The sequence below is a fragment of the Artemia sp. Qi Xiang Cuo genome, chromosome 1, assembly GCF_049724085.1.
Source record: "Artemia sp. Qi Xiang Cuo chromosome 1, ASM4972408v1, whole genome shotgun sequence".
Classification (NCBI taxonomy): Eukaryota; Metazoa; Arthropoda; class Branchiopoda; order Anostraca; family Artemiidae; genus Artemia; species Artemia sp. Qi Xiang Cuo.
The window spans coordinates 50,188,259-50,204,907 of record NC_142794.1 but is presented as its reverse complement, the minus strand read 5'-3'; the positions used below and the strand labels follow the sequence as shown (position 1 = coordinate 50,204,907).

At 37.0% G+C, this 16,649-nt stretch overlaps 1 protein-coding gene across 1 annotated transcript in view; it reads right to left on the bottom strand.

The window, feature by feature from the left end:
* Positions 1-16,649, bottom strand: part of LOC148956437 (uncharacterized) — a 570,204-nt gene that overhangs the window by 250,374 nt on the left and 303,181 nt on the right. Inside the window, 1 exon segment of the mRNA XM_089090886.1 lies at positions 15,612-15,770. Coding sequence (XP_088947012.1) covers positions 15,612-15,770 — 159 coding nt within the window.

Sequence of the window (16,649 nt, the reverse complement as noted above, 5' to 3'; positions counted from 1 at the left end):
GATAGGAATGGGGTCGCAATTAGCGATAAGGAAAAAGCTAAAGCGAGATGGGCCGAACATTTTGAGAACTTGCTTAACCGAGATAGAGTTGCAGGAAAAAATATAGAGGAAAATGGAAAAGTTTGTGATACCTTGGATGTGAAGGAAGATTTGTTTTGTGAGGAGGAATTAGCAACAGTACTAAAAGGATTAAAGAATAATAAGGCTACAGGTGCTGATAGGGTGGTAAATGAGTTTCTTAAATATGGTGGCTCTGAGGTTAGAAATAAGTTACTAAAGATTATGAATATGATTTTTGAAAAAGGGGAAGTACCTAACGATTTTAGGAAAACCTTAATAAAGCCACTTTATAAGAAAGGTGATAAAATTGAGAGTAGTAATTATCGAGGCACTAATCGGGTCTCTGTAGGTAGCAAATTGCTTAGTAATATGATACTTTTTAGACTGAGAGATGCCGTAGACAAAGTTTTAAGAGAAGAGCAGTGCGGTTTTAGAAAAGGTAGAGGATGTGTTGACCAAATTTTCACTCTTAGGTTAATAATTGAGAAGTGCCTAAGTTTTCAAACACCTTTGGTCCTCAGTTTTATAGATTATGAGCAAGCGTTAGATTCTGTTGATAGAGGATCTTTATTAAAGGTTTTATCCTTGTATGGTATACCAGACAAATACATTAAAGTGATTAGTGCTATGTACGAGAATAACACTGCTGAGGTTAAGGTAGGAAATGAGGTTAGCAGCTGGTTTTGGATTAAATCAGGAGTTAAGCAGGGTTGTGTTCTATCCCCCTTTATATGGATTCTTTTGATGGACTTTGTTTTAAGGAGCACAGGAAAGGTAATGGGAGACCACGGAATCAAATGGGGATGAAAAAGTCTCCAGGACTTAGATTACGCTGATGATTTAAGCGTCCTGGATGGAAGTTTGAGCAAAATGAATGACGTTCTAGAGGTTCTGTGTGTTCAGGGTTCTCGAATTGGTTTGAAAATTAATGTTAGGAAGACTAAGTCGCTTAGGCTAGGAATAAGTGAAGATGAAAAGATGACGTTGGTTAATAAAAAGAATGATCAGGTGGACAGCTTCACCTGCCTTGGTTGTATTATTAGTAAATATGATGGTAGTAGTGAAGATGTTAAAAATAGAATAGCCGAGGCTCATTGGGATTTTTCACAGTTAAAAAAAAGTCTGGAAGAATAGAAATATAAGTCTGCTAATCAAGATTAGAATTTTAGAAGCAGCTATGATGAAAGTGGTCAAATATGGCTCTGAAGCATGGACGCTCCGAAAAGCGGATGAAGATTTGCTAGATGTTTTCCAGCGAAATTGCTTAAGGATTGTCTTGGGTACCAGGCTGACTGACCGTCTTTCATACAATAGGCTATACGAAAAATGTGGTTCAATACCGCTTTCTAGGTCTATAATGAAAGAAAGGTTGAGGTGGTTAGGGCATGTTGTGCGGATGAAGGATGACAGATTGCCGAAGATTGTTCTTTTCGGCCAACCATCTAGGGCTAAACGGAAAGCAGGTCGTCCCTGTCTGAGGTGGGAGGACGTCATAAAATAAGATTTAAAGGAAATGGGAACTTCGTGGGCGGGTGTAAAAAGGGAGGCTTTGAATAGATTGGGGTGGAGGAGGAGCGTGCGTAGCTGTGTTGGCCTCAGGCGGCTTGGTGCTGCGATGAGTTGTTAGTAGTAGTAGTAGATCTGTCTGTTTTAATATGATTGCATGTGAGGTATTTGTTATAGTTTTCAAGAAAACAGTTGCTAAGGAGAGGGAGCCTTCACACTCACAGTCTCTTCCTAAAATATCAATAATTTGACTATTGTAGCATATTTTCCCGTTTGTTTCCAATAATTCGCCAGTTTCTGCCTGTTTTTCGAATTCATCCTCCTCCCAGAAATGAATTTCGGTGCAAAAGTAAAAGTGTTAAGTGAGATAAAAAAAAATAAGAGCAGGTGAAAACAGGATAACTGCAATTAAAAAATAAATAAACTTAAAAAATTTAGCATGTACATTTGCTGTCCTAGCCACTTTTACAGTGAGCTAAATTTCGTGCCCCTATCTTTTCAAGTAAAGTAAACATTAAAATGATAGAGACACGAAATGTTTCAAAATGCACTAGTTAATTTCTTAATAACATAATTTAAGAGTGAAAGAATCTGTTTTCTACGATATCAACATGTTCTTGGGGTTCAGTTTTCGTGATGAGTTTATTTATGGAATTATCGGTCGATTTAATTGCCGCAAAGCACGTATCTGTAGTTAAACAGATTGACAGAGGAATTTATGAGCAAAAAAGAGTATTAGTGTTGATTTTTTTATAACTTTGGCATCATCGTCAAAGGGCAGCCTTATAAAACAAGCACAGGGGATCTTTAAATAATGACATGTGTTGTATTTGACTAATTTGTTACAAAATGCTCCAAAATTAAATCTGCTGAGCATTAATTGCTCAGATTTAAGGATTTTTTTTTTTTTTTAGCACGGTAAACTTTTAGAATTTGTCTGTTTGTGAACGTAGATGGTACGTGAATAATCTTGAATACTTGAATTATGGGATTTAGAGAGTAAAAAAGTTGGCACCAATGAGGGAATAGGAGAGCATCATCAACAGATTGTTATTATAAATAACAAGAAAAAGAGCGTATTTATTTTCATATTTATCAAATACCAGTCAACTTTTATCCTCCCCCCCCATATATATATCATTAGAAATTTCTGGCATTACCCTAAACCACGATAAAACCACACTAACATAGATAATAAAAATATCTGAGAAAGTGATAATTTTAAAATGTGGATTAACAGTACTTTAATCAATTATTATCAGTGTCAATAATCTAGTGCGCAAGTTTCGCGCATTCAATATGACGTAGATAATTTATCTACGTCAATAAATAAATAATTTATTTTGGGATTTATATCGTCAGCTAGTTAAAATGTGCAGTGGGCAACACGAAAACACGGAACAATTTTGTTAATAAATAAGGAAAACGTGCAAATTCCCAAATACAAAAATCAGACTAAAGAATTCCACGACAGCAAACTGAAGGAGAACTGAAACAGCTCACCTACACCTTGCCAACATAATTATATTGAAGTTCAAAACTTTTATATTTCCCAAACTTAGCGCTGTCATTTTTAGCCTATTATTTTCAAATTGGAACAAATTTATTATAAACCATTTACCTGATGTTTATCAGTTCCAGTTACTGTTGAGTCAAGTTGAGTTGTCAAGTTACTTCATTCCAATGATTATTCTAAATTTTTGACACTTGATGAGAAATTATGAATATACTGATTGTTTAAAACACACGAATATCCAACAGGGCACTGTAGAAACTCTGACCACGTCTTACAGTTTTTGATACAATTTTAGGAAAGTTATAGTAGTACACCTAGACTATAAGTTCAAATTTTCTGAGTGTTGGGCCCCTGACCCTAATTATCAGATAAATACCCTTTTTTGCCTGAGAATAAATTTCTTTTACCCGACTTTAAAGACACTGGTATCTCTTTTAACCTAAAGGTAAAAATAACTCGGCTTTTCATTAATTAGAATATAAGATTATTTTTGATACGACAAATTGGCGAGAAGTTTTCCGTGAGTTTGTATAGAAGGTGAGGTAGACACGTGTTTTTTTTATGCAATCAGTGTGGAGGTTGCAGTGCAACAAAATATAAGAATTTGCCGTGTCGAGTAGCCAATATCTTGATTAGACATTAAGGCTGTTACGCAGGGTAGTTTCTCTATGTGATTTTTAGTCCAGCGAATCCATAAGTATCAAATTCATGTGTTTTGCTAAGTTTGCCTTGGTGTTTTACTCCATAACCGTGGCGATTTCATGATTTAGAGAATCGTTTTAAGCGAATTGAATCAGTGGCGGATCCCGGGGGCGGGGAGGGGGGCCCCCTAACGTCGTCTATAGTAGTGTAATTTACTTAATTAACGCAAGTTTTAGTTAATTAAACTTGCTCCTAACGCAAGTTTATCGGATCAACCTATTTTGCCCCCCCTCCCTGAAAAAAGTCCTGGATCCGCCCCTGAATTGAATTGGTATTAGATAAGATAAGATAAGATAACGTGTATTTCAAGCCAAAATGTGGCGATGTACACAAATAACATACAAGATTAACAAATTACAGCACTCGTCACAATAATAAAGAAAAAATAAAAATAAAATAAAAAATACTCTCTTCTTTTTGCAAAATACTCATCAAGGTATCTTCCCACTAGACAAATAAATTGTGACGACGTACTTTTCAAGGCATCAGGAAGCAGCACTCCATCATTCCCAAATAAATTTTCCCTTACCCCCAAAAGACCTTGACAACGACTCAGACAATGCTCCAAATGCTCTTCCTCTTCTTGGCAAAGAGGGCAAGCAAACCTGCCGTCCGGGACACTTTTCTTCCTCTCAAAAACTTTCAATCTCAAACGAATCGGAAGGCAATTCGGTCGTAGCTGTATCCAATATGCAAGATATCTAGACGGCAAATTTAACTTAAAATGAAACTCCTTACCATGTATTATATTAACCTCTTTATAATACCTTAGATTTTCCAAATTCTTAATCTCCTCACCCCATTTCTGTATCGTCTGGTCGTCCTGCACCCGCTTGATTTCCTTGTCCAACTGTAATTGTTGACTGTTGGTCCAAGGCCATCATTCTATGCGAAAGAAAAACCTGTCTTATCCAGTACCTCTTTAACTTTAAAAGGCCAAGATCTTTTCCTATGTAGCTGAAGTAACTGATCATATGCAAACTTCAGTAACCTATCACTGGGTAATTGTACAACCCTTAGCCAAAATTTTATCATTTGGACTATGTCCTATAACTGGACTGTGTCCTTGGACACAGTCCAAGGTCTCCTTTATGAAACTGGGTATGGGTCATTCTATGCAACCCGTACCACCTCTTAAAATAACCTAGCTGAACGCTTTCTAGTGGGCAGCGTTCTCATGTCCCCAGATCTCTGCCCCGTAATGGAGAATCGGCATAATCTTAGATAAAAAAAAACCCTCTTATGCAAAGACAAATTCTTTATTCCACTAATTTTATTCCTGAAAAGTGAAAATGTTGCAGCTCTTCCTCTATTTAACACTTCTTTAATATGAGAACTCCATCCACCATTACTTTGGAAGATATAACCAAGATACTTTTTTTTTTCGACTACTTCTAATTGTTGTCCTCCAAATACCAATATATTATCTATTTTGTCATTCCTTTTACTGAAAACGACCACTTTAATTTTCATAACGTTAATCCGTAACTTTTTCATTTGTAAATATTCCTCAATTAAATCAAGTAATATCTGAAGCTCCTTTACCGACTTCGCCACCAATGCAGTGTCATCCGCAAATAATAACACCGAAAAATTAATTTTTCCAAGACACAGCTTTGGAGCCCATTTTTTCTCCAGAAACGCCACCATATCATTAAAAAACAAACCGAACAGTCTCGGGGACATGGCACTGCCCTGCTATTTGCTACTTTAATGTTGATATTCCTGGAAATTCAAGATATTATTTAAATATCGTATTGTGCATCGCTAATTTAGCGTATCGTCATTTTTGTTGTTTGGCAATTGTTCTATTGGCTAAATTAACTGATAAGGCTGCCTTACGAACAAACATAGTACACTTTTTTGCATTTGTTTGAGAAGTTTTGATTATATTTTTAACTTAGATAATGCCATTTGAGCATGCAGATATCAAATTTTCGAATTCACAGAGACGAACTAGCTGTAAGAGTGGTAGTTCAGGCCGTAGCTTCCGCAAGTCTAGCTTAGAAAAGTTTTACCTAGAACTGTTGGAAAACATGAAAAAATATAGGGTGGCTGACGACACGCCAAGAGAGGCACGTAAAGAGGCAGGCGATAGGGCAAGAGAAGCCCGTAAAGAGGCAGACAAGATGGAAAGAGAGGCAAGTAGGGAGGCTGATGAAAAATATCACCAAGATTTTATAAAAGCCATGGAAGGACTAGTAAAAGCACGTAGGGAATTTCGGTGAGTGATCTGTCTTCACAGGCAACTTATAGGCCGTTGGATCACGAAGATAATTTTCTTAGGGATTGATTTTGAAAGATTGAGATGCATTAAACTTCGAATCCTAAAAATGGTAAGAATTCGGTGACAACAAGGGTGGGCGCGGCGTTCTGTAGGAATGTTGGGGATACGGAAGTGACCTCCATTCTCTTAACGAAAAAAAGGAGATGACTGGGAAGTAGAATTAGATAGACTGCAATGAGTTTTGGAGAAGTCCGGTTGCATTGAAGATGAGGTTGGAATGGGAGAAACTGGGAAAAGGCTTGAGATCTGTCCTATCAACTTTCTGAGGCATTTGACCCTGATTTACATGGGGAGAAGAATCCCTCCGAGAGGCCAGGAATGATAGTCTTTTCTCTCAATTCAGAGCTGTTGGGCCAGTTCTGATTACCTTACAGAGGCCTTGCCTTTAAAAACTATGGTACCTGGCAGATACTCTCTCCCATTACCCGTCATTATTTATTCCCCCTAATCATTACCCAGTAGCCCCATTCCCCATCCTTAGCCTGTGCTGATATCAACATTTATTCCCTCCATAACTGTCTCATGAAGTGAAACCCAGAAGAAGTTACTTCAAGTTTCCTGAGGTTCATACCCAATTCCTCTGTACTCTAATGTTTCCTCCGACATTTCGTGTCTTTTACCACAAGTAAATTAAAATGATGCCATTTGGCAAATTTTGTTTTGATTCATTAATAGTTGTGTTTTCACCGTTGAGGGTAAAGCTGCTAGTTGAGCCATTCCCTCGGGAAGCCTGATATTATCCCATATACCAAGACCCCATTCTTTGTTTCCCTCAAATGCAAATTCAAAGGACGAGAAAGTTTCTTGTTCAACTGTGGTACAAATCCCTGAAAAGTGATGACCCAGAACCCATAAGTTGTCTGTCCCTTTTTTTTTTTTTTGGTGGTGGGTTGGTGGGTATATAAATTCCGCTCCCAGGCTAAGCCCCATTAATGCATGACTATATTAGCACATTTATTTTCTACTATTCTGGGAGATTCCCTTGTTCAAAATCCTAAACCTAGCTGCAATGGCTATACAACCCGTTATCCCCAATGCTTTAGATTGGAGACGTGTTGGATCGTAGTAGACCTGTAGCCAAGCTTTTCTGTTGCTGTAGTATCGACATCGACCAGAGATGGAAAACTAGAAAGCTTTATTTGAGATTTGGAAGCTCGTGTCTTGTGTTTTCTTTTTATCCTTGGAGACTGTGAGCAGCGGGGCGTTGTGAAGGCCATTTATCTTAGAGGGGAATTGTTGGGCCTCTGGCCCTAATTATCAGATAAATGTCCTTTTTCTCCTATATATTAATTACATTCACCCGAATTTAAAAACATTGATATCTCTTTGAATCTAACAGTAAAATAACCTGGCTTTGAATTCATAAGTTCAAAAGGCCAGAGCATGATTTTCAGAGCTAGTGAATTGAAAATGAGGGTAATATCGGCCCATTCAATTAATTTTTCCCCTGACTGACCGGTGTCCTACTGGCCAACGAATGAGGCGACATTAATTATTTTGAGTTTAGATGTTTTACAGTTAGTTCAAGTTCGAGTTGATAATGTGTTGATGATAAGTTAATGCCCCTGTATATACTATCTTAGTCCACAATTTGAATGGTGGGGAAGCCTCACGCAATTGCTCCGCTCAAAACCTTTCATAGGTCCAACCTATGACGGGGCACCCCCTCCAACGCTGAGGATGGGGAAAAGGTATTTTGGCTCCGTTCCCCGTCCAAGAAATGCACTGGTCTTTGGATCTCTTTGCCTTTGTTGGGCTAACCATCCGACAAGGTGTCTTTTACATGGGTTACAATTCATCAAAATAAGCCTCGGACCAAACTGACCTCTCATTGACGACCTTTCGTACGCCCACGGTCAATCCATTCGGACTTATTTATGGCACTCCACTGCAATATATGAGGTCTCATAACTAAATTTGTCAAATCATCTATTATGTGAATTACTGAGACCAATCTCAACAATGAGATACCGAGCAGTGAGGTTGCCGTACAGGGGTACACGCTCCATAGGCGAGACTGAGTGCGCAATGATGGTGCGAAGTATGGAGGAGGAAGTAGATTCGTTTATAACAGAGCCATATACCATACTCAAGTCTGATTCTCCCAAACTCGGAAGGTGAAGAAGATCTGTGGGTTAGGATGGCCCTCCCAAATGTCTGTGAATATTGGGACTATACATAACCTTCCAACCTGTCAGATCAGTTAGCTATATTGAAACTTCCCTTGATTAAATTCGGGATAAATACGCCAAGTCTGCCATCATCCTCAATGGAGATTTCAACGTCCATCACAGCGTATGGATCCGTAGCAAAACACAGATAAGGAGGGGTCAGATTTGTTTGATCTTTCTCTTTCGCATGGGATTGAATAACTGATTTAATTCATTACCAACCATGGCCCAAACGGATCATCTTGTCTTCATCTATCTCTTAAGGATCACCCAGATTGCTTCAAGGTTAATGCTCATACCTTCACAAGTGACCACGTTGCCGTTATTGCACAAGGAAATCTTCGTATTCCTCCCCCTATAAAGCACGAGCGACCAATACAATGCAAAAGAGGAAATTGGGATGGCTTAAGAAACGCACTTGCTTCTTAGCAATGGAGAGCCTTTCTCCATGAAGGGTATGAGAAAGCTGCAGAAAGATATCAGCGGGCCATAGTCGACTATATCGCAAGTTAAATCCCACCCAAGCGGACGAACCTTTGAATTAAAGACGAACCATAACTCAACGTTGACTACGAAAAAGCCATCCGAGCAAAACAAAAGGCACGCAAGTGGTGGCTACTCTAAAAGAGTGAAAAGGACAGACTTTATTTCATTAAAGCGACTTCCCTAAAAATTGGATTGGGCTCCCTTCAATTAGTTTCCTAGAAATTAGCGACGGGACTATTGTCCAAGACCCGCAGGCAAAGAGCAAAACTTTTGTCAAGGCGTTTGCCGAATTCTCAAACCTGGAAGACGACGGTAAAGAAGTTCCCGATTTCCCTGATCGAACTGATGCTGTTTTTCATCGTGTGAACTATTTCACTCCTAAGTTCCTTCGCATTCTTCAGAGCCTTGATGTGACCAAATCCATGGGTGCTGACAATATACCTAATATTGTCAGGGAGACCTGCAGTGCCAAATTGGCTGGACCTCTGTCATCGCTTTTTGGGCTGTGTTTTTGTTCTGGAGCCTTTGGTTACATTAAATAAAAAAAACTAGTTTTTTATACTGAAAGTAAGGAGCAACATTAAGACTTAAAACGAACAGAAATTATTACAGGGGGTTACCCCCTCCTCAGTACATCACTCTTTACGCTAAAGTTTGACTTTTTGTTCCAATTATTTAAGAATAACTCCTGATACACGAGGACCGTATAATTAGAATATTACGCTTTCTACAAATTCAAAAAAAATTTAGCGTAAAGAGAGAGAGGTACTGAGGAGGGGCAACCCCCTCATATACGTAATAATTTCTGTTCGTTTTAAGTTTTAATGTTACTCCTTACTTTCAGTTGAAAAAACTTGTTTTTTTCAAGTGTTTTCTTGTTTTTTCTGGTGAGTTCTGATAGTTTTTTTTAACTAAGTTGGGAAATCCAGCTCCCCCTCCCATGCAAAATTCCCTTCCCCCACGAGAACTCCTCCATGGAAATATCCTCCCACGCAAAAGTTCCCATGTAAGAGCCCCCACCAGAAATCCCCCCCCCCCCGAAAATATCTTGATACTTCCCAATAGCCAATACTATATGTAACTTATGTAAACAATGGGCAAAGTTCATAACATACAGCCCTTCCCCAGGTGGCCGCGGGGGGGGGGGGGGGTCAAGTCATCCTCAAAGACATAGTTATTAGATATTTCGACCATGCTGAAGAAAATGGCAATCTCAAAATTTTGATCGGACAATTTTGGGTGAAAAAGGGGGGTGGGAGGGGAGATAGCTTCCCTCCAATATTTTTAGTCACTTAAAAAGGGCACTCAAACTTTTGTTTTCCGATCAAATGAGCCCTCTCCCGCTCTTCTAGGATCATTGGTTCGATACGATCACCCCTGGGAAAAACAAACAAAAAGACAAACAAATAAATACGCATCCGTGATCTTGCTTCTGGCAAAAAAACTCAAAATTCCACATTTTTGTATATAGGTATATCAGCCTCCTCTTCTACATTGGGAAACTTTGCGAAAAGGTTTCAAATCATTCACTTTATCAGTACCTGAAGTCTTATGAACTTTCAGGAGAACACTAACATGAAATACACCGGAAGCGTTCAACGTTTGACTGCACAGTGGTCCATCACCAGGAGTGGATTGAACTTCTGGGAAAAGGATACGACATCAGGTTATTGTCATTCGAAATTGCTAAATCTTTCGACAGAGTATGGCATCACGGCCTACAGGAGAAATTTTACGCTTATGGTGTCAGAGGACGTCTGTTAAGGGTGGTTGAAAGCTTTGTTTCTGATCATTCACTGCGGGTTGTTATTGAAGGGTTCACATCCCTCAAATATCCAATAAAGACAGGCGTACCCCAGGATAGTATACAGGGACCTATGCTTTTCATTCTTTACATAAATGACATGAAAGATAACCTTGCAAGCTCTCTGCATCACCTTGCCGATGACACCATAAGATTTAGTTATCTCAAAACTTGATGACCCAATCAAAGCCCTCCTGCCACTACAGACATTTTGGAAATTATAAAGTGGTATGATGCCTTAATGGTCAGATTCAATGCATCGAAAACAAAAGACCTGATGATCTCCCGATCAAAGTACATATACACCCCAGCTTCATCTTATTGAACGAAGCTATAAAGAAAGTCGACGAGCTTCGTTTCCTTGGAATCCACTTCTCCATAGATCTCTCTTAGAACAACCATCTTGATCGGACGAAAACCTCCTGTCCAAAAAAGCTGGGGATAAGCCCTCGCTGCAAAAACCATCTGCCGCTCAGCTCGATCATCCCACTTTATAAATCTTGCACCAGACCCACTGCTGTATACTGGTGCTCCAAAAACGTTGCTGGCACCACTCCAAAAGATCAAAAATAGGGCTAATTGGAGGTTTAGTCGTTCCCACGACTTTCTTCAGTCTGTTTGTGAGAGGTTTGATGTAGTACCGATGGCTGTTTTCTACAAGTACTTAAATTCACCTCCTTTTCTAGAGATTTATCGTATTGTGCCTGCAATTGTTCAACCAACAAGACAGACGCGACGGTACACAGCTCGGTCTAATTATCTTGAGGCAGACAAGCCAAGAGCAGAGTAGTTGAAGAACAGCTTCATCCGAAGTTGTACTTCAATATGGAATGATCTTCCTGAGAAAGCTATCCCTAAAAGTGTGTCTGTTGACTCGTTCAAAAGAAGATTCAATAGTCATCTAAAAACCTCCATAAAAGACTAGCGGCGAATCACATGTTTAATTATACCTGGCACCACAAATTTATGAATAAAAAAAAATGATATGTTTAAGTTTAAGTCAAGTTTGAGTTATTGGCCTTGACAATCTGGCGAATAACAATGAGTTACATTTTATAAGCCCGCAATTTGTTATCCCCTATCCTGTTTTGGTTAGGAAAAGGAGTTTTAGGCGAGTTCTTAGTAAATGTTAAGGTGTGACACATACATTTACCAATATCGTTTATATCCTCCCATTTCCCTCAGTATCTGGCAGCACTGGACTCTCGTACCCTGCATTCAGAGATTGGTGAGAATCTACCCCCTCCCTCCCCCCTCCAGACACACACACCCCTAAATACACAGTTATAAAATAGTTGAGGACCGTATTGAATTGCATTTCTCTCAATTATTATATTATAAATAGGTAAAAAAGCCTAATCCTGAAAAAAAACAACTATGAAGCCACAAAATCTTGAACCCGACAACACTCCATATGATTGAAGAGATAAGACAATTTTGAACTTCCAAACTTGCAGGAGGAATTAAAAGAAACTTTTTGACAAATTCAATTCAAACCATTTATGTTATTAGAATTTCCTAAGCTTCTTGGGCTTAGATAAGCTTCATGGGCTTAGTAATTACTTTACGTTTTGTAATTGTTTTTTTTTTTTAGTATTAATAAATTGATTGATTGATAACCGATTATAGGTCAAGGTCTCGCCCTTTCCCAAATAAATTTATTGCTGGAGTATGTCGAAAATTCTCAATTTTAAAGCCAAATTCATAGATTTTTTTTTAGTCAGGCGCCAAGTTACGATTCGAGGCAAGTGAATTAAGATTCGTTTTAGGTTTTTCCTTGGATGCTAAATTAAATCACACAATTTTTTTTTGTCTTGTCATCGTAAAGTTTTTGCGTAAGAATTCTTAGGGCTGGATTTTCTGACAAATTTCAGATTTTCTGAATTTAAAAAAGAGGTATAAATGTTTAAAAAGTTGTTATAGGCTTGAAATATCCATAATTATAAACTGTAGTTAGACTTATTTCACTGCGCATCCATAAACCTCGGCGATATTTTTAATTTTTATTTTATCTATGTTTTAGTCTTTTCTGTCTTCTAGTCTTCTTTTTAGTCTTTTTTTCAATGTGTTAAGATGTTCTTTCATTAAATTAAATAAAAAACAAGTTTTTTAAACTGAAAGTAAGGAGCGACATTAAAACTTAAAACGAACAGAAATTATTCCGTATATGAAAGAGACTGTCCCCTCCTCAACGTCTCGCTCTTTACGCTAAAGTTTTTTATTGTTTCAAAAAATAAAGTTGTGAGACAGAGTCAAACTTTAGCGTAAAGAGTGAGGCGTTGAGGAGGGGACAGCCCCTTTCATATACGGAATAATTTCTATTCGTTTTAAGTTTTAATGTCGCTCCTTACTTTCAGTTTAAAAAACTTGTTTTTTTATTTAATTTTTGAACGTTTTTGAATAAATGTAGGTTTTGATCTTGGCTCACCGTACATGAATAATTAAAAAAAAAATTCATATTAATTTACTTTTATTTATTTAAATGGCTTTCTCGAAACTTGTTTAATTTTATTTACGAACGTTTTTATTAGTAATAAATATACGTAACTTACGAATTAACTTACGTAACGAACTTCTATATTCATATATTTTTAATACGTTTATTAGGGGGTTCGCCCCCTAGTCAATGCCTTGCTCTTTAAGCAAAAGTTCGAATTTTGTTCCAATTCTTTAAAAATGACCGCTTAATAACAAAGGCCGTTAATTAGAATAAATAGCTCTTATGAAAGTACTAAAAAATCTTTGGCTTAAAGAGCAAGGTATTAACTACGGGGTGAACCCAGTCATATATGTAATATTTTCTGTTCGTTTAAAGCTTTGATGTTGCGGCTGTTGCAGTTGAAATACTTGTTTTTTTATATTAAATTTCGGATCTTTAATAATGCTGGGAAGTCCGGCGTCCCCTTCATATCAATGTCCTTCCTTCATGGATAGATCCTCCCACAGAACCAACGACCCCCCCCCCCACTACCAGGAAAAATCTCCCCTGAAAATTCTGTATACTTCCAAATAACCAATACTATATGTTAACATTGTGTAAAGTTCATAACTTTCAGCCCTCCTCCCGGGAACTTCGGGGGATTAAGTCATCCTAAAAGACATACTTATAATATTTTCGAACATTCTAAACAAAATAGCTATCTCAAAATTTTGATCAGGTGACTTTGGGAAAAAAATGAGAGTTGGAGGGGGCCTAGTTGCCCTCCATTTTTTTGGTCACTTAAAAAGGGCACTAGAACTTTTAATTTCCATTCCAATGAGCCCTCCCACGATATTCTAGGACAACTGGGTCGATACGATCACCCCTGGAAAAAAAAAAAAAAAAAAACAAACAAACAAACAAATAAACACGCACCCGTGATCTTTCTTCTGGCAAAAAAAATGCAAAATTCCAAATTTTTGTTGATGGGAGCTTGAAACCTCTACAGTAGGGTTCCCTGATACGCGGAATATGATGGTATGGTTTTCATTAAGGTTCTATAACTTTTAGGGGGTCTTTCCCCCTTTTTTCGAAAATCAGCCAAATTTTCTCAGGCCCCTAACTTTTGATGGGTAGGATTAAACGTGATGAAACTTATATATTTGAAATCATCATTAAATTATGATTCTCTTGATGTATCTATTTGTATCAAAATACCTTTTTATAGAGTTTTGGTTACCATTGAGCCGGGTCGCTCCTTACTTACAGTTCGTTACCACGAACTGTTTGATATAACCTGATATACAATTTTACGTAATAATAACAAACCGTTTGCAGCATCATTAAGTAAAACTGCAAATGAATCCAGCAAATTATTTAGAAATAAAAGCAGGTTAACAATTATATCAATGGCTGAAAGGAAATAGGTCTTGGACTTGATGGAAAGAGGATTTGTTTCTCAATTTTATTAAAAAGGTTGAATGCATAAGTAAAAACCCAATTCAGTAGCTATGGAAATTAAAGTGAATATTTTTCATTGTTTATCTGCAGATGAATTCCTTTGCTGCAAAAAAGAAATATATTTATATTCGAAGTGTGATTTCACACAAAAAATTAAATACGATTCTTTTCCCTATTCTATCGAATGGTTAGAATACATATTTGATCATATATATACATATATGAAATGGTTTTAGGACTTGGCATTATTAAAAAAAATCTTTTATATTGTGGACAAGGGCTGGATTAACCCCTAAGCACGGCAAGCACGCGACGCCAAGATGTTGAAACAGTAGGAATAAACAGTAGGCCTAATATTTGTAAAATCAAACAAAGGTAAAGGATAAAAGTTCTTTACTGTAAAGGAAGCATAATTGTAGGAAAATATATTAATTCCCTCCTAGTAATCTTGACTAAATCTTTCAGAATGAAGATACATTCTGAAAGTCAGGATTGTTTAGATCTTGAATTAAATTTATTGTAGATTTGTCGGTGAATACCAGGATTATTTAAATGCTTAAGGCCTGCTAAGGCCTCTGGTTTGTAGGTATGCAATGCTTCGGAATAATTTAATAATCTTTCTAAATTTGATCAACCTCAGGAAACGATTTTTTTATCATAATGTATAATGTATATTAGGGGACATTCTAAGTTTCTGTAGGAAGTGATTCAGCTATAGTAAAATATAATAATCAATCAACATTCTATTTTCTAAATACAGTGACTAGCAATTGGAAAAACAGCAAAACAGCAAAAAGCAAGTCAATAACTAAAACTAATGATTTGATAATGCAAGTTATCACTGAAGAGGAAGCGTAAGAAACTATTGCAAACTGTCCTAAACAAGAAATAAGACTTTAGTCGCGGACAGTTAACATAATTTCAGCTATAGACATTACTCATGATGTGAAATTTTTTTTTTTTTTTTTTTTTTTTAATACTGCATTAAGTAGATTTAGGTAATCCAAGCGTCGAGCCAAAACCTTTTTAACTGTACCTATTGAGGTATCTTCCACTTGACACTGTCATATTATTTATTGAAAAAAAAAATCAAAATATCTGCAATACCCTCCTCCTTCTTGTTCAAGCAACTTTTTGGGCAAGCTCCTCGAATTTATGTTTGAATCATAGATAACATTTTTGATATAGGAAGCACTTACCCTTTCCAGGATAAGAGACTCGACTTCGCTTTTGTTTTGCTCAATTTCTGTCATCTGATCGGAGAGCGGACCAACGCTTGATATCTGAGCTATGCGCGTCAGCTCTTTGGCCATGTCTTGCACATGACGATTTGCAGTTTTGCAGCTTTTAAAGGCCGTCTGGAAGCGAAGGACTTACATCAGTTTCCTCAAGCATTATAAACAACTAAAGGTAAAATTAAGACAAAAAAAAAGACAAAAATTTTAACCTTCTTGACAAGATTATCCTTAACGCTCAAATTGAAAAAGACATTTATTGTTCAATGACCTTTCAAATAAACGAAATAGCAAACAAAGTTTACCTAAAATGTAATTACACAGTTAGAAATAGACATTTCGAAAAATAAACAAAAATAAAGGAAATGCTCTGAAAACCGAAATCCAACGATTAAGAACAAAATTATGCGAAGTTTTGAATTGTCTAAAAGATAAGATCCAAAAACGAACTAATTATTGAAATAATTTGATTTCAAACACAGCACGTTTTCGTATAATTTAATTGTTTAAAATCATCAAACGCAAAGAATGAGCAAGAAATAAAGTAAAATTTGTTCCGACAAATGTAACACGCATGCATACATTTCTAAGTAATTAGTAAAAATCCTGTTTGTTAACTTGGAACAAAATTAACTTTATATTTTTTTTTACCAAATAATATCCTTTTTTGCAAGGAGTCTTTCTTTTGATGAATTATAAAGTATCCTAGCAACAAAATTGTTTTTGCCAAAGATAAGATATGCGATATTTTTTTATGAGATATAAATTAAATTCTTGTCACTATCTTTGCCCTCAGAAGTTCTATGGCTAAAGATGGCTTACTGAAGATGCCTAATTCAAAAAAAGGTGCTGTTGATTTCAGAGGGGATAGGGAAGTGTGAAACCTTCTTGATATATTAAATCTTGCTTTACAATCGTAAAGAGATTCAATGAAAAGAATAAAAACAGGCTGCCTAGGAACAACTTTGGTCCAAATGGCAGGGCTGAAAAGCTATCAAACCG